The sequence below is a fragment of the Pogona vitticeps genome, chromosome 2, assembly GCF_051106095.1.
Source record: "Pogona vitticeps strain Pit_001003342236 chromosome 2, PviZW2.1, whole genome shotgun sequence".
Classification (NCBI taxonomy): domain Eukaryota; kingdom Metazoa; phylum Chordata; class Lepidosauria; order Squamata; family Agamidae; genus Pogona; species Pogona vitticeps.
In genome coordinates, this window is record NC_135784.1 from 266553744 (window position 1) to 266573379 (window position 19636).

At 36.1% G+C, this 19636-nt stretch overlaps 1 protein-coding gene across 8 annotated transcripts in view; it reads right to left on the minus strand.

Moving 5' to 3' along the window:
• Positions 1–1196: 1196 nt before the first annotated feature.
• SLF1 (SMC5/6 complex localization factor 1) overlaps positions 1197–19636 on the minus strand; it is a 61056-nt gene continuing 42616 nt past the window's right edge. For 7 of the 8 annotated variants that reach the window (XM_020793251.3, XM_020793246.3, XM_020793249.3 and 4 more), the window contains 10 exons: positions 18604–18770; positions 14690–14827; positions 13084–13246; positions 12296–12443; positions 11004–11146; positions 8425–8591; positions 7787–7920; positions 5706–5798; positions 4904–5086; positions 1197–2171 (listed from right to left, as the gene is read on the minus strand). In XM_020793251.3, coding sequence (XP_020648910.3) covers positions 1675–2171; positions 4904–5086; positions 5706–5798; positions 7787–7920; positions 8425–8591; positions 11004–11146; positions 12296–12443; positions 13084–13246; positions 14690–14827; positions 18604–18770 — 1833 coding nt within the window. In that variant the 3' untranslated portion in view covers positions 1197–1674. The remainder of the gene's footprint in view (positions 2172–4903; positions 5087–5705; positions 5799–7786; positions 7921–8424; positions 8592–11003; positions 11147–12295; positions 12444–13083; positions 13247–14689; positions 14828–18603; positions 18771–19636) is intronic. The other variant, XM_072992532.2, reaches the window with a different exon arrangement.

The following is a 19636-nucleotide window of genomic DNA, read 5'->3' on the forward strand; positions in this document are numbered from 1 at the left end:
GTAAATAGCAATTAGTCTGCTTTTAAATTTGCTCCTGAATGCATAAATGGGAGAAACTCTTAGTTCTGCTTAAAAAGAATATGAAGCGCTATCAAGTAGATGCAAAATGAATTTTGATTGCTACTGTCAACCGACTTTTAACTGATTCTAGACATTCCAGCCCTGGAAAAGTTGAAAAAACAAAATTTTTACACTCTGACTCATGCCACTACTATATAATAAAATAGAAATAACATTTGCTATTAGTATCAGAATTTAATTACTATACAGTATAAGAATCTCTGCACATCTACCTTCAGGAAAAACTGAATGGTGCTGCCTTTGAGGAGCAAGGATGGAAACAAACATTTGGTAAGAACTTGAGGAAGGAAAGGACTTCTCATTCTTCCAAATACCTCAGGTAATCATTATCCATCTTTCCTTCCTCACTGCTCTGATCAAGTGATGCATCTCCTTAAATTTCCAAAGTAGCTTTTGTTCATCCCTAGATCCAACTGGAAGTATTTCAGTATGCCCAGTATTTCCAGCCCTCCCCCAATCCCAAGGTCTAGGACTTCCCAAAATTACTCTGGTTGTGGAACCTTCTCTCAATATTGTACTGTAGCTCATCCAAAATAAATGTAATCGGGGTGGGTGGGGGAAATGACACTTCTTCCTACCTTCCCTTTTCCATCTTTATTCCTTTCCTTGGTTTCCTATGTATTTCTAGACCATAAGCACAGTTGAGTATATGGTCCTGCCGCATAGTCTTTTTAAAGCAGCATGTATAAAGGTGGCACTACACTAGTAGTTCCCAATAGAGATGGGGATAGTTGTATTCATAAACAAATACAAATACCACTGTCTCAGCTGAACCTAACAAGGGTCCAGCCCCTGGGACTCTGGTCCACTCACGTGTCCCAGTGTGGCGAAGGTTGCTCTTTTCTCACCAATGGCACAGTTTTTCTGCTGTGCTGGCCACTCAGCAGCCATGCAGGGAGACCTAATTTATTTATCCGAGAAGCTCTTAAATTCTACTGTATTTTGGTAGAATTAATTTGATATGTGTATGTAGGAAGTTGCTTGGTTTGTTCTTTGTCATCACTCTATAGCAGAGTCTTTGCATTTTATAGCAAACGATCATTGGAATGATTAATGAAATCAATTAACGGAATGAAGATTGGTGAAGCACGGAGAGGAATGACTTACCAAGCAAAGGATTTTCCAAACATTTATTTTACGCAAATATTAATGTACTATAAACTAATAAACAAACAAACCTAACAAGCCTATTCATTCATGGTTGGTATAATAACCAATCAAATCAAGTTTAACTGCTGGCATAAGAAAACACAATGAATTGGAGCCAGATCATTGGTACAGCTCGGTAGGCTAGCAGAACAATAATATAGTCCAGATCACAAGTAATAGGACACCAGCTTTTCAATAGATAAATGAGCCATAGTGAGCCTTAGGTTTACACATACCTATTTATGAGACCAGAAACATTTTCCTCTGATCCCATAAACCACATCTCTCTGTAAAACGGGAAAGTGTGGTTTGTTTGAATGAGAGTTGGCAAGAACAAACAAGGATAACAACATGGTTTCAGGGAAGAGTAGTTCAAACAGGCACAGATATTATCCTAAATTTTGGAGAATCAACAATTATAGACAGCCCAGGCTACTTTGAAAGTTAGTTGGTCAAAGAATATCTAGACATCTGAACTGTCATGGAAATTTGTTGTAATGTTGCTGCAAATGCTTGTTTCTCTTCTCCTGATTCACTGTTCAGATCTTCAATGGTTTTCTGAAGATATTCAGGCAGATTTTGAAAGGTTTCAAGCTCTCTACAATAAAGATCTAGGAACCAATGGCTAGCAGAGCTTGTATTAAACTTGCAGCAACTAGAAGTAACCATTGTTAGATTTGAACAGGCTAAATGTTTAAATATTACAGATAAAGGTTTAAATAAATTATACACAGTACAAAAATTTAGCAACATTTTACAAAGAAGAATTGTGCAAAATACTGTCTGTTGATTATACAGATAGTTTTCTACTTCAGCATGAAAGTCCTCAACCGTCTGTTCTGACTGAACAATTTGCAAAAGATGTTGCTTAGTTGTTACACAGTTTACAAGATCAAGTGGCAGGTTTCCATTAGAATCTTTCTGCTGCAGCAATACTGGTCCTGAAGAACAGAGAAAATGTTAGATAGGATGGCATAATTTTTGCAACATCTACTGGTCTGTCTGCAGCTTTTAAAGATCTAGGAGATGATAAACCAGCCCAACTGTATTGATTAATTACAATTAGAATGTAAAACAACCATATCTTGTTGCAGGGGAAGGCTGCTGCTGGCTATTTAAGATTTTGATTCCTTATGTATACACTCATGTGGTAAGAAAAAAACCTTAAAAAGTGTTGTAAAACTCTCAGATATACACAGATTTACATATCAAAAATACAGTATAAACAATAATTCTGCAGTTCTCTAAGCCTCACTGAACTCAACTGGACTTCTACAATATACAGGATTGCACTGTCAATTAATTTGATACATTTAAGTAAACCCAATACTATTCCTGTTCACATCTGTATACTATACATTTATTTTTCAAATGTAATCAGCTTGTTTTGAATTTACCTCTATCATGTTTCAGTAAACATCTCTGAGTAACATCAAAACATTATTCTACATAATACTTGTTACAGCAGCTGATTCACATACAGAGATGAATGAGACCATTATTTTTTTGTTAAAAAAAGTTCCTTAACTGCTAAAGTCCTGCTAAATATTGATGTGTATGCAAGAGGAATTATAGAAGTTGCCACAGCCAACTTAAAGGTGCTGGGCATGTGCCAGAGTAAGTGTGCGAAAGAGCTGTGATCAAGGCACACAGCTGGCACCTTCTCAGATAGCCATGGCAACTTTGACTCTTGATTTTGTGTGTACATAAACATCCAATGGGATTCTGGAAAATATTTCAATTACCATAGCCAGAGAGATAATGAATCACAGCCATTTATAAAAGGTGTACTTTATGAGACACTGTGTTGTATTTTGGAAAAAAGCAGTGCACAAGACTTGAGAATCAAGCCAGAATAACAGCTTTTGATCCTATAAAGCCTTATACATAATACAGTTCAATAAAGACCAAAATTATATATGCTCCTAGTAAATTTATATATAGAGAATCATGTTTAGTCACACACATTCCACTCTAGCATGGTTAATGTACATGGCAAAACACTCAAAACCCATGTCCCAAGTGGGCAGCACTTGTTTGGCAAGCAAGAGGACTATTAGCATTTGGCTATCTGCTTGCTCCCTGACAAGCGATTCTGTGTTGCAGCAAGACCTATAGGTGAGTATTAGCCTATTCAGAATAAACAAATCCAACAGGGATTTCAGGCCACACTACAATAAGTAGCTTTCTTCACAAGTGCAAATGGAATTTGTAGTCAAAGACACCAGGATGGAATAACAATGTCATAAAAGTTGTATTAGTAGATTGCATGGCATACCTACAGGGAGTATTTACTACAGTCATAAAGATATATATTAAGTAAATTTGCAAGGCAGATATTACACTGCAATTTTACTTTTTCTAAAAAGCCTACAATGGAGTAGGTAGCAGAGACAGTTTGTAGTTGTGGAAAGGGCAACTTGCTAGAAGACTCTAAATTATAGATAGTTACCAAACATGAGTAATTCTACAGTGAATGTGCAACATAGTTCCTGTCATGCTGTTGTCAAACTGCTCGACAGGCCAAAGCCTGGCATGTGACAGCAAAGATAAGTCTGCACACACAGCCTGTACAGTTGCCAGAAGCCCTTGATGGATGAAAGTGCAAGTAGATCTTCTCCCCTAGGACAAGGGGCCATTCTTCACCGACACCCAGGAAAAATGCACATCTGTCAGTGTAATGCCACATTCTATTGAAGACCAGGGCTTGCTGTAATATTGGCTCTTGTATCACTTAGACCGATTGAAGAGAGGCCAGGTATTGGCTTGGCATGTCAGTTGCATGGTGTAACAGATAAATAAAACACCTGGGAGACAGCATTAAGGTTCAGCCCAACTTACACAGAGGGAGAAGAGCATGGGATGTATTGATTGTTGCAAGGATGTCAGCAAGAGACAAATACAGTAGCCTTTAGGGGGCAGGAGAAGACTGCAGATACACAGAGGTCTTCTAGGCAGACAATATAGGCATAATATTTGTATTTTTGGCCAAGTTTAGTTAAAAGCTAACCAAAGACCATTACAGTATTTTACTGCATACAGCACAGATAGCATTACAGGTGTACAATCTAGACGTAAAATGAGAGCAAAACTAGAGTGATGTATACAATAAAACTATTACGTGCTGTTCTGCGTTTTTCAAAGGCTTTATATGTACAGGTGTGTGTGTATACAAATTTACATCTTAACACTTCCAGTGATGTCTCAATTAGGATGCACACAGTATGTTGTAATTTTCACATATTTAAAATATGCTATGTGAGCTATTTCTAACCTTTTCCCTCTAAGAAATATAAAACCATAAGCCTTCTAGAAGCTGACCACAAAATATTTAAATTACTATAAATTTACTATGAATTAATTCAGCTAGACATTCTGCAGAACACTGCAAAAACTGGTGTGAAATCAAAACCTGATTAGACTAGTATGCAATCTATACTACTGTTTATTATACATCTTTAAATCTAAATTTCAGCAAATATGAAAGTGAGTAAAATAAAGAGTTTATGAAAAAAACTGACAGAATGAAGAAGTGTAAATGTGGAAGATATGAATCAATATGAATTAAACCCTCTAGCTTTCCAAATGACATCCAAAACAGCTTCAATTTTAATTATCTGCTCTTTTTCACAGTCAAGTCTATCTAAGCTTTATTTAACATAAATGGACTCACCCCCATATTGAAGTAGAAGCTCAGCGATCTCTATATATCCATTTGCCAGTGCATCGTGCAAGGGAGTCACCCCATCCACTTGGCTGAACAGGTTTACCTCTGGACAATGTTGCAAAATTTCACGGACACATACAGCGCTACCATGGTTACAGGCTTCATGCAAAGGCGTCCAGCCAGCATGGTCTGAATTATAAATCAGGGGAAGTTTGGGAACACATTATAAATTAGTAGCAAGATGACCATAATACAGCAATATAGATTCCTTAAAAACACATAAAAATGTTTTTGTGTTGCTGGTAAAAGTATGATATTTTTTAAAAAGAAAGATCAATATGCTAATTTTCTATTCTAATATTAAAAACAAAGGTCTACTTCACTATCATTCTGTACCAATCTGAATGTGATGCTTTTCTTTTGACAGAATGGAATATAATTAGTGTTAAAAATGAAAAACTTTCAATCAAAATTCTACACTAGACCAAGTCTGTGAGACAGTTACGAGAAATTCAGGCCATGAGTGACTACAAAGCTACTCAAAGCTTTTTTCTCCATATTATAAAATGGCTAGATATAAGTAATTTTTAAACCACTAATGAGTTTTAATAGAAAACTGAACACAGACAATTAAATGCAATGAAAGGCTGGTTCAATAATCTTTAGTTACAACCTAGCTATATAACCTTTGATTTCAGTCATAAACCCTTGGAAGGAAAATAAGAAACAAGCAGAACCTTCAAAAACACACATGTTTGAGTTTGGGAACTTTGGGCTGTTTGTTCAATACAGAAAATAAGCTACTTACCTTTAACGTTAATATCTATTCCTGGTAGAGACAGAAGATGAATCAATTTCTTCACGTTGTTGCTTTTGCAAGCAATATGCAGAGCTGTCTCTCCTAGCATATAAAATTAATAGATAATACCAATTTAGGCAAAATGGCAACCGACAAAAATAAGGTGCAGGGAGAACTAGGAGATATGGCTACATGCCAGAGCATTCAGTAATGAATAGGATTTTCCTTTGTCCTGCTTAAACACCTTTTAAGAAAATTCAAAAAGCTCACAGAGCTTCTGTGTTCCATTAGAGATCCAGCAATGAAACTGCACTGCGAAAGGGTTAACATAGGAATTATCTCTCCCCCCACAACCTTCCTGTTCAAGCTGTAAAAGCTTCAATCACATTATAAAAGCACCGAATGATCACAGAACACCAAAAATGCTTGGTTTTGAAGCAATAAAAGTTTAGAGTGCAGTTGCCCTCCCTTAAATTTATTCATGAACCTACATTAAGTGTATGGTTCTTTTTACACAGCGTTTGTAGCTTAATTCAAATGAATGTTTCTGGCTAAGCACGAGTGCCTCTACACACTCAAGTACAATTCAGAACTTCAAATCCGTTAACAGATGGTTTGCTGTTTCTCAATAGGCTGTCTGGCTTGCCTACAGTACCAGAGAGAGAAGAGGGTGGGAGGAAAGGGAGAGAAAAAAGAGATTAAAAAGAATGAAGCAGTCTTAAGAAGATGGAACACAGTCTCATTTAGAGCCAGTAAAAGGGCAAGAAAACAGTAAAGACTGAACTGCAGTTTACCAGTAGTAGCCCTATTAATTTAGGCAGATTGTAACATTCTGGTAATTATCTAATTTTTTTGTCAACTGAGTACATTAGAAAAAAGTTTATGAATAATATGATCCAAGATGAATGCTCAAATAAGCCCTAAAACATAAATGAGGATATTCCGGTCCTCCCCTTCCATTTGCACACAATGGGGATGGGTTCATAGTTTGTTATCTACATCCAGGAAATGATGGGGCCATGAAAGTAGGTAGGCCTTTATCAAATAAAGAACTGCAAATGCCTGAACATCCTTCTTAAGCCATTTTACTAGTCCTATATTTATCTCCAGCAGGACATTATTCTTAGACAGAGAGGCTGCTTGTTTCAGAAAACAGAAACATCTTGCCACTTTCTTGTGCTTTAGACCCTTCCACACTTAATAGTAATTATTTATCAATTTATATAAAATTGGTACCAACAGATCACTAAGGAAAAATGAGACAGTTTTAAAATTGTATTTTACAAGTTAATAATAATTTAGCAAATAAGGCTAAAACTAAATTGAAGGTTCTTTGTTTTTAGTGCATCCAACATACTGTTTGGAACATAGTTCTCATAAGCAAATGCACTGCAGAGCATCCATGTCATAACAAAGACATACTGTCTATGTAAAATTAGTATGAAAAAATGAATTCCACCCTGCAGTTTAAGATGGTTACAGATCTGCAGAAGTGCATTTTATTGTATTTTTGCTTTAACCAGACACTGACTAAATTACTATGCTGCTGTTTTAACCTTTACTGTTTGGATTGCAATGTAGTTAAGAGTAAAAGCCAAATGCATTTCATAGACTGGGCTCAATGCCTAGAAGACAACAGTCCATATGCTACGTAACACAGCATACACTTCAGTCTTTGTTCGCACAGTGTCTAGGAGTGAAAGAGATGAAGACTGAATTAGACTTTCAAATCAGAAGACGATGCTGATCCTTCCCAACCACAGGTTGAGGTGGATTAGCAAAGCAAGGCAGTCACGACTGGAATTGACTTATTCTGGATGAGCCCACAATTGGCAACCTCTCTCTCTCTCTCTCTCTGTGTGTGTGTGTGTGAGAGAGAGAGAGAGAGAGAGAGTCAGAAATGTCTCAACAAAAGCTGTATCACATACAAGACTATTATCTTTATATTAAAAAAACATTACATACATGTTGATATTGGTGATGTTCAACCTACATATATGCTTACTGGATAGCTTTACATTCACTAGAGCTAAACATGAAACTACTAACTGATTTGTGAATACTTAGGTTAAGCAAAGAGCTCACAATACCTTTAATATTAACTTTGCAAACATTCATCTGTTTAGCTGAAGAAAACTGATTTTCTTTGCCATGCGACATCTCATTTTTCACTTTTTTCCTTCGTTTCTTTGGAATGTATGAAGAGTTGCCACTTGTTTGTAGACTAAGAGGAAGCAATGACAAAAATTCAGTAAGATGACTGAGCTTAATTTTCATTTATTAAAAAACACCAACGAGTATTGCAGGAACAAGTGTAGATGCATATGCATATGTATGCTTTCAGATTTTGAAATACGGGTCATTACACGAGTTTTGAAACATTCACTACAATACTGTATGTACTTGTAATAAATCCAGCAATCACTTAATACACAGGGCATAAAATGTTTTTTAAAAATGTAATTCCATGAATAGATCTATTTCTCTTGGGAAGCAATTTACATTAATAGTGGGAAAGTATGTGCAGTCTGCATATATACCGAAACAGGAGGAAAGAGAGAAACAGCTTTCCCTATCTAGGTATGTTATGGGATTAAAATAGAGCTTTCTGCCAGTCACAGTAATTTGCAGACAACAACACAGGTCACATAAAGTTCAAGAAATGTGTCAGGTCAGAAGCTGTCCCCCAAAGCAGAATAAAACTGGTGATGTTATAGGTATTACTTACGGTACATCAGGCAGCACTTCGGCTTGGTTCTGCTTATCACCACTAAGCATCAGTAATGCCCTTTGAGACTCAGGGCAAGGCCATTGCCCTATTTTCTTTCTCCTGGCTTTCTGCATCTTCTCTGTCTCACGCATCCATAGTTGTAAAGCAGGAAGATAGGCACAAACCTGTTAAGCAGTGATGCTTTAGTCTGTATAAACAGGATGTTAGCACATGTCTGGTTATTAGCTCCATTACCTGGTTCCTCCAGGTCCTATTTTTAGTTTAGTTTGCTAAATAAATAAATAAAATAAAGATATTATAGCTTTACTTTCTTCCAGCCACCAAGTGCAAGGCTTAGTTTTAATAGTACTTATGGAGTGAAGTTAATTCCTGTGGCCCCATATAGCTTCCTAGTTTATACAGATTGTGCAGTTATAGTTTTCCACTAAAAAAAATTGCATATTGCTTTAACAGAAAAATGAGAAATTAAAAATGATACATAGCCACGTACACCCCAGAAAGCAGAGCAAATTAAAACAGATCACAATTCCACTGGTTATAGCAAAATTATATTAATATCTATTAACACATGGATAAAATTTTATACATCAGGTCTGTTGTATGTTGTCAACCGGGATGAAAATGTTTTCCAGTGACATTCCCCTTGCTTTCTACAGGAAGTAGTTGACAGTAAGAATGACTTAAACTATCTGTTCCCTGAATAAAAATACAGAAACTGTTTTCCACACACAGGGTTCACAAAAAGTTCTTTAATTTACTGGAGGCTTTTATGAATAGAAGCAGGGAGGGAAGAGATGCAATTTGCTGACTCCCTCCTTTTGAGGGCCCCTCCTCTTTCTGCATCTTCTTTAGGGAGGATGAGGGACCCTCTAAACCAGCATGGGCAATTGCATGGGAAGAGAGCTGCAGAAATGGGAACTCTGAAAGTTTTTATTATGTTTTTTATTACTAGAAATATTTATTAATTACTCTTCAGCACACCAAACCTGCACACTAAAATATGTTTAAAACATTATCTGAAATATTTAAAAGAATGTTAAGCCCATTTTTAAAACCAAAGGTCAGATCGAACATTACACTTCTGTCCTATTGGAAGCTAAGTGAGGATGAAGCCACCCTAATTTCCTTTTGGGAGTGAACTTCACAACTGAGTTGTTTCTACAAAGAAAATTATCCTTCCTCACCATGATGGGAGTGGAGGGTTACATAAAGCAGCACGCAGCCGGCCAGAGCTATGGACTGCCAAATTGTTTAGCACTGGGTGCCACGTGAACACAGCCCACAGGAGTCCAAAAACAACAATCTGCACAGATTATTCCCAACTCCCAAAACCAAATTCCCTCTTTCAATAGGCCTAAAGGAAAATCCTTTGTGAGTCTCACAGATTTCAAGGATGCCCATGCACTTCTGATAGAATTTCTGAATCTGACACTGCTAAAATACCATATTGCCCCTTAATATCTACAGAGGAAAAGTTACACATTACGGAAACAACTGAAGCCACAGGTAAGAGGCAGAATGAAAAGCCTTGCAGAGACAGATTGCTTAGTGTTTTGTGGGGTTGTTTTTTTTAAACATTCTACAATTTATCATTAATTGTTGGCTTTCTTCCTCTTTTTTTTTGTATTTTAAACAATTTGTTAAGTTTGTTTTTGGTGAAGATGTTTCTTCTCTCCCCTCTTCTACACAGCCCTGTGCTGTACCATTCTCCCTCTAGCTTCTTCTACAATGTTCCATCTGTAAATTTGGATCAGGCACATAATGCAGTTGGTTTGCTAGCACTCTGGTACCAAAGCTTGTCAGGATAGCTAATACCTGTCAGATTCTACTTCTTGTATATTATCTCTTTGTGACCCCCTTAACAGACAAGTAACTTGTGATTTAATAGAAATTAATCCAATTAAGATTAAAATGATCAATCTGTGGGCTAAAAGGATTAAAAAACACAACATTGTCCATACCATATTTACTACAATAAAGATAAAAATGACTGCAACTAAAAACAACCATGGTGAATTCCCCCGCCTCCAGAAAACCGCTCTGTGACCCTTTGGGGGCCCTGATCCCCAGGTTGAGAACCCATGTTCTAGACAGACCACAATCCCAGGTAGCCGGCTCAAGGTTGACTCAGCCTTCCATCCTTCCGAGGTCGGTAAAATGAGTACCCAGCTTGCTGGGGGGGCAATGTGTAGCCTTTATAATTAAAATTGTAAAACCGCCCGGAGAGTGCTTGTAGCGCTATGGGGCGGTATATAAGTCCAATAAATAAATAAATAAATAAATAAATAAATAAATAAATAAACTCTCATTATACCTGCACAGCATGGCCATTGACCATGTGGATGATGGCAATTGTATTTAAACACATTTGAAAGGAATCAAATAGAGGAAGATGTTGTGATCTCTAATGAAATAGGGAAAATGTTGGAAGATGCCTAGATTATAAATTAAGTGATCATTAGCAAGGCTGGGGAAATGGAATACACATGAACATATCTTTCTCTGCTGTGAACATTACATTTGAACTGAGCCCATGAATTCTTAAATTTAAACGAGGTAAACAAAATGACACTCACAATTTTTTGGAGAGAGAGTGGTTCAGTAGATGTAACAGCAATAGTTTGGAAATGTTTTTTAAAGATTGCTTCTGCAACAAACATTTCAAGCCACAAAGATGGGATGGAAGAAACAAACATTTTTAATTCCTCTGATGAAAAATCTGAAGAGAAAGAAGGAAAAGAACCTTAGACTACAGAAAAATAACTGATTATTTTACCACTACTGCATTTTCCCTCTTTACCGCTACTCCTAAATTATTAAGATTAACCTGTTGAAATGATATAGAGTGGTCCTCACCGACCAGATAGGCGGGGTATAAATTAAATTAAATTAAATTAAATTAAATTAAATTAAATTAAATAAATAAAATAATAATAATAATAATAATAATAATAATAATAATAATAATAATAATAATAATAATAATAATAATAATAATAATAATAATAATAATAATAATAATAATAATAATAATAATAATGATGTTTGTTGAAAACAACCAGGAGGAACAGGTTCTTTGATACTGCCAATCAGGCTAACAAAGCTGTTGAAGTACTTAAATGCTTTTCTAAAATAGCGTTTTTGTGATATATGAAATGCTCAAATCATGATTTTTCACTACCACCCTCCAATGACTGAGCAGGGAATTTGAACCAATGTCTCCAGTTCCTATCCACCGCACCATACTGACTGTGTTATACAGTGGAAGAGCACACATCTGAAGAAGCTCTGCATTGCACAAAAGTTTGTGCTGAATAAAACTTATTGGTCTTTTAAGTACCATGATAAGGTGCCATTTGGTTCAGGTTGAAATGCTTAAAATTACAAAACAAACAAAACCAAAAAACACCAACCAATTGCTTGAATGATTCCTGGGAATTTCCAAGTATTTATTTATTTACTTATATCATTTGTTTATGACTCATTAACAATGCCTTTGGGCAATTAACAATTTCAGTCTGAGGAAAACTATTTCATTTTCGTGTTACAGAAATGTAAATTATAAAGTTGAAAAGAGAAGTGAGAAGGAGGCACATAAGTACTAAGTCAAAGGGAACAGGTGGTGGGTGGGTAATAATGCCAACCAAATGATTCTATGATGAGATGAACAATGGAAAACAGAATGTGCTCAGAAAAGGTACAGAAGATCAAGAGTCTGCAGATGAGTGACGTTCTACTTCACACACTGATTTCAAATCAAATGCTAGATTCAGGTACATGTCTCAAATATTGCTTGTATGTACAAACTGAAGAGTTTTACATCAGCTCTACACAAACTTATTCATTATTCAAATATGAAGAAAGGTACCATCACATGAAATAGCAATATAAGAAGCAAGATCATCAGCTACGGGATGCAACACATTTCTGTCCATCACAAACCCTGAAAGAATCCAATAATCCACTACGGCTCCCAAAATTCCATTCAATATCTCAGCTATCTCATGTTTGAAAATCTGGAAAAAAGGAAGATGACCTGTGCATTATTAGACTGTTTCATAACACACAGTTATGAGACTGTTCTATAGTATTGAGATTAGTCCTCACATTTCCAGTGAAACAAAGATACCCCATCGATTTAAAAAAAGATTGTTATAAGAATGAATATTTTGAACTGACTTCAAAGTCAGTTCAGGCAATGGCTCACTCACACTATCCTCCTGTGAACATTGCATCTTCTGAGAATGTTGCCAGTAGATAATATGCAGTCAGGTTTAAAAATCAGGACATAAGAGGGAAGGTAAAAAACTCTTCTCACAAAAGTTGCACCATGGCTCAACTTCTCAGTTATACCATATGTTTGATAATACATTATACACATTCAAAACAGATCTGGCATTCCACAGTATCTGTTTTCATAATCAACATGCCACTTAAATCTCCTATACTGTATCTAGGCATTTAAAATAATAACAGTTCTGACAAATAACACATGCAGATGCTTGATTCAATTTTTACCCTCCCATACAACAATAGCAAATATGTTTTATTTCATAAGATATGAAGATTTTAATAAAGTCCTTCTGAAAGAAAGGAACAAAACATAAAGCTATGTTTTGGTCTTTGTTTAATCATTATGGTAGGTAAATCACTCACGTCATCTGTCTTGTACTTTTCTTTATAGGAGTTTATGACCCAGTCTACTAGAATGTTCAACTGTTTAGTGAAAAGTCCTGATTCACTTCCTAACCAAAAGGTCTTCAGAAGAACTGTTGGTGGCATCACGTGAAGATGCTGCGAATCAGCTCCTTCATATAAACTTTAAAAAGAAATAACACACTGAGATGTGCATTTGTATTTTACAGTATTTTATTACAATTATTACTTAAAGCATAAACCTGCAAAGCTGAGGTGATTCTAAGCAGAGAAATCATATTTTCATAAACAAGAGATTTGGGTTATATTTCAACCTCATACATTTGAAAAGGAGGTTGCCACATTGTCCTGGGTGGAGCAAAGAAGAATACAGAATTAACCAGTCAGTTTACCAGGACAAGATCTGTAAGAAATAGACTATTATAACTGAACAAGAGGTGCTCAAGTGCCAACACACTAGAATATAATTTCAGATTAAAAGAGGAGGCCATCCAAAGGGTCTAACATGTCAAGGTACCACAGATTTATGTTGTTTTAAAAGTGTGAGATTGTTTTTGCAAAACAGAAGAAAAACATAGGACTCAAAACAAATACAGACACTGAGGAAAGGAGATTGGGAGGTGGAGAAAAATTAGGACTCTATTTCTGTCACCGTCTACAGGGTCATCTATATCCACTTGCTCAGCTGAAAGGATTTCAAAACCTTTTTATATGCTGATTTATTGTAGTTTTTAAAAAAATCAGCAGAGTCCTATTGGTGTTTATGGAAGGAATGCATAACTTTCCATGACTGACTATCCAAATGCTGGCCAGTATCTTGGTCCCATGCTGATTATGTCTCCGATGGCACAACTGAGATGCCCCTTGTCGGTTAGCCACAATAAATTATGCAAACCTTATGCAAACAACAATAGGATTCCAGTCAATGTTACTTATAATGTTACTTTGATGTTACCTGTAACCAGGCTTGAAAGGATTTGTATCCTGAGACATGGGATATACAGAATTCTAACAAGAGGTTACAAGCTTAAACTCTTTTACTACCTTGGTGCAATTTCTACAAAAGTGACAATATTCTGCAACACATAAATAGTAAAGCACAAGCATTATGTGTTTACCATGCAGAAGGCATTTAATCTGTTCAGGAGTAAAAATCCAAAACAAAAACAAACCAAAGATTTGCAAACATTTAACAGTTAAACATTTGCACACTTATACAATGATTGAAAACACCATCCAATTTATTTATGATTAGAACACTTTCCTTAAAAATGGAATTTTCTGTATAGAAATCTAGCAAAATACATCAAGTATCATTTATTCTTTTAAAATATATTGCAAAGTTGATGCCAAAACACACTGAGTTACAACAGCAAAACAATATTTTAAAGAAGTAACTATATTAATCTGTTTCAACAAAACAGAAGAAACACAGAAATGTTTCATACCATTAAGACGTAACAGATTTAGTTCAGTGTGACCTTCCATGGATTACAGCCACTTCTTCAGACCCATCACACATCTGATGAAGCAGATTGCAATTCCTGAAATGTAACACTAAAATAGTGGCTGGGGTGGGGTGGGGGACTCTTTAATTGAAACACACCTTTTTGTTAATGCCAGTACTTCAGCTTGGAATACATTTAGGATAAATGTTAGCAGCCTTTTGTGAAATGCTTTTTCCTCACTTATAGTTTCTGAAGCAGGAACTGAATGGCAAATATTTCTGCAGTAAAGGCAAGACCTGGTGAGACGGGGGAGGGGGAGAAGAAGAAAGAGAGGTTACCTACCTGTAACCATGGTTCTTCTAGTGGTCTTCTGTGAATGCACACAATTGGGTTGTTCTGCACCTGCGCATGTCTCAGAAGTTTCTAGATATAGGCCGTTGTCTTTTGATATAGGCTTTAGACAGTGGGGGACTCTTACAGGAACTGAGGGGACCTTTGGAGGGTGGGAGCATGCGCTCCACCAAGGAACATCCTACTAATCACATGTCTTTAAGCCCTAGAAACTTCTGATATGTCCTGCGCAGGTACAGAACAACCCAACTGTGTGCATTCACAGAGGCCACAAAGAAGAAATATAAATATTCAAAGTCCAAATCACTGATAAATAATCATAGAATAATTGAGTTGGAAGGGGCCTTTAAGGCCACAGAGTCCAATCCCTGCTCAGTGCAGTAACCCAAACCAAAGCACATCTGACAGCTGGTTGCAAAGGCAATAAGGGTATTTCTCCGTGATTCCCACCCATCCCCAAAATGTGTGTGTGTGCATGCACTTACACATACACACACACCAAGTGATCCATTTGGAAGGGAGAATTGGAAGAGAAGAGTTCTAATTCTGTCCTAAGGAGCAACCGAGAACTAGTATGTTCTATCTTCTGTGTGGCAACCTCTCAAATATTTGAAGACCCCTCTTTCATCATTTGGCAAACTCCTCTGCAGACTTTGCATCATTCCAACTACCTTTATATGGATAAGCTCCCATTTGGCAAACTGTAGTGCCCAGAACTTGATGCGGTAATACAGTATAAAAAAACCAAAAATACATATGGTTCAAAAAGAATTGTAGAGTCCACATATAAAAAATTTTAGACCAATATCACCGTTGAATGTGGACTATAAAATCTTTGCAGTGATTATAGCGGAAAGATTGAAAAAGTTTTTAATGGAGTTCATCCATTCAGATCAAAATGGATTTTTGCCAAAAAGACAACTAAGGTATAACCTAAGGATAATTTTGGACATATTAGAATATTATGAGGTACATTCAGAGAAGCAAATGGCATTAATCTTCCTGGATGCCCAAAAAGCCTTTGATAACGTGAACTGGCAATTTATGATACAGCAAATAAAAGCTATGGATTTTGGCAAAAATTTTACAAATGTAATTGAGACAATCTACAATGAACAAATAGCTAAAGTAATTGTAAATGGTGAACTGACGGATAATATTAATATATAAAAAAAGGCACAAGACAAGGATGTCCACTCTCTCCATTGCTATTTATATTAACTTTGGAGGTATTAAACAGGAATGTAAGGAATGACCCAGAGATTAAAGGTACCAAAATAAAGGAAGAGAGCCACAAACTACAAGCATTTGCAGACGACTTGGTGTTTATATTGGAAGACCCACTGGAAACAACATTGAGACTACTGGACAAAATCGATGAATTTGGGAAAGTAGCAGGATTGAAGATAAACAAAGAAAAAACTAAAGTTATAGTGAAAAACTTAACAGCCAAGCAAAAAAATCAACTCTCAAAGATGTCAGATTTACAAATACTGTAGTTAAAAAAGTTAAGTACCTTGGAATATATTTAACTGCTAGATGTGTAACTATAAAAGAAGATAATTATATGAAACTACTTAACCAAATAAAAATAGACCTGGAAAAATGGGAAAACCTACAACAATCACTATTAGGAAGAATTGCAACAATCAAAATGAACATTTTGCCAAAGCTACTTTTCTTGTTCCAAACAGTGCCAGTGAAAATAGAGAAGAAATATTTTGACGATCTAAACAAAGTGATATTACAATATATTTGGCAAGGGAAGAAAGCCAGAATCAAACTAAAAATGCTCCAAGAATCCAAGGAAAACGGAGGATTTGGCTTACCGGACTGGACCTTATATTACCAATCATCTGCTCTAACTTGGCTGAAAGAATGGATTAGCCTGAAAAACAAGAGACTTCTGTATTTAGAAGGACATGATCTACAGTTGGGTTGGCATGCCTTTTTATGGTATCAGAAAGCCAAAACTCATAGGTATTTTCAAAACCATTATATTAGAAACTCCCTGTATATAATATGGGAAAAAATAAAAATGAAAATATATACGAAAATACCAGGATGGGTTTCACCCACAGAAGCATTTGTTCATCCCAAACTTTTGAATGTTAGAAAAATTTTGACTTATACAGATATTTTAGACAAAGATAGGAGATTAAAGCCAAAACAAGATCTTATAGAACAGGGGTTAGATGCATCGTGGTGGTCTATAATGCAAATACAATCAAGATATGAACGGGATCTAAAAATGTATGATTTTTATAAAGAACAGACAACTTTTGATCAAATATTGTTAACATCAGATGATAAATTAATTAGGAAAGTATAGAAATTCCTTCTAAATTGGAAAATGGAGGATGAACAGGTCAAAGAAACGATGGTTCAATGGGCAAAAATTTTTGGGTACAATATTGACTTAGAAAAATGGCAAGGGTTGTGGTCTAGAAACTATAAGATGACAATGGCAACATCTTATAAAGAGAATCTATACAAAATGTTTTATAGATGGCATTTACCTTCTGATAGATTAGCTAAGATATATTCTAACAGGTCAAGTAAATATTGGAAATGTCATAAAAAAACTGGAACCTATTATCACCTCTGGTGGACTTGTGATAAAGCAAAAATTTTTTGGAACAAAATACATACATGGCTTGTTAAAATAATCAAAAAGCATGTAGATTTTAGGCCAGAACTCTTTCTGTTAGGTATAATACCAGAAAGTGTTGATAGACAAAATGTATATTTAATACTGCATATTCTAACAGCGGCAAGGATTATTTATGCACAGTACTGGAAAAATGAAGGAACACCTACAGATCAAGAAATAATTAAAAAGATATTGGACTGCGCCGAAATGGACAGACTAACAATGAAAATCAAAGGAAAAGAAGATACAAAATATTATCAAACATGGTACTTATTCTATCAATGGTTAGAAGGATGTTGTATAGATTAGGAGTGTAATGTGTGTAGCAGTTGTTTTACAAATGGTTATAAGCTGTACCCTGGTGACACGATGTTAAATTAATATGGATGGATTTATATAATAAAAAAAAAAGAATTGTAGAGTCCTGAATATAGTAGACTTTGAGACCTTTTCTCATCATACATGAGATTGTTTTAAAACAAAACAAAAACTATGAACATCTGAAAGCAGTGAAAGAAATGATGTCAGATGTCCATTTCGGAGCAACACATAATCCTGATGCTGCTGTCTACACACTCAGTGGTCCTGAGCCTCTCATGAGCCCTGCTGAGACTGTTCTAGATACATGCTTTAGAGCCATTTAAGAGCTTTTTGTTCATGTGTAAAGCAATGAGTCCAAAGTACTCCATGAGAGCCAGAATCCTGGAAATTGGAGTAAGAATCACATGGAAAACTGTTTCACATACAGTGAGCTCTGTCCAAAGCACTAAGAGAGGACACATAATATATTTATCTTGAAAGAGAGCTACAGCCATACTCACTTATCCTTTATCAATGTAACTGTAAATAAGACTTGCCAAGAAGTTAATTTTAGGAGAGATGAGAGGGGCCATTAAACTCCATCCTAGCTGTTCAATAGGATTTACTAAGACTGTGCAGTATGTTTCAATGAGTGAATATATTTATGTGAAATTGTCAAGAGAAAAGAAAACTACTTAACAGAGGTGCACTTCATGTGAAAATCCATACTTTATCCTACACACAATGGACTGTCTACAATGGTTTTACCCCATAAGCATCTCCACCAGAGGCCATGTTCCTTTCATGCACACAGGACACTGAAGAACTTCCAGGTAGTATCTTAACATGGAAGGTGACTTCCAAGGTGGATCATGCTCCAGCAGAGTGTACATGATGTGAAAAAACTGAACAGAAATTGTGGGGTCAGAATTTCCCTACAAGAAAACAAAAGCAAATATCACTGTAATACTTGGCTCAAAATGTTTGCTCCTTTTACTTAATTCTAGGCAAGAATTATGTATTATTTCAAAATATACACAAGCCCCTCCAAATGTGTTCCCTTGTTAACCTATTGTATGTAACAATATATTGCCACTGAACTACCATATTTCCCCGAAAACAAGACAGGGTCTTACATTAATTTTTGCTCCCAAAAATGCATTAGGGCTCATTTTCAGGGGATGTTTTATTTTACTGTCATATCGTCTTCTGGTTGCTGTACAATGCTGCAGGGTGGGGTTTCACTTAACTGGGGCTTATTTTTGGGGTAGGGCTTATATTACGAGCAACCTGAAAAATCATGCTAGGGCTTATTTTCAGGATAGGTCTTATTTTGGGGAAAAAGGGTATTTTACTTGACTGGAATTGCCATTTAAGCAATGTTTCAACTTCCCTCTCATCTGCCTCATCTGAAAGAGGACACCTAGAATTCAGGCTTTAAAAAATAAAATAAATAAATAAAAAATTGCCAGCTCCAACGAGACCCAGTTGTCATCTTCCATTGTGTCACCTGCCTCTTCCTTTCCCATGCAACTATCAGGGAAAGAAAAGTAGCTCCTACTCTCCTCAAGTGAGGTAGGGGGGACTGTTCTTCTTCTCAAGGACTAGGAAGCATGGCAGACAACAAAGATGACACAGAGGGCAGAATTTGCTAGCCACCTGAAAAAGCAGCATCATTTGGGCTGCCATGTTCAGCCCCTGCTATTAACTACTGGATAGCCTAGAACTTTAGGTCTCTAGCTGCAGAACCAGAGGTTGGGAGTTAAATTCCTAACTGTGCCTCCTTGACAGGGGGATGGAC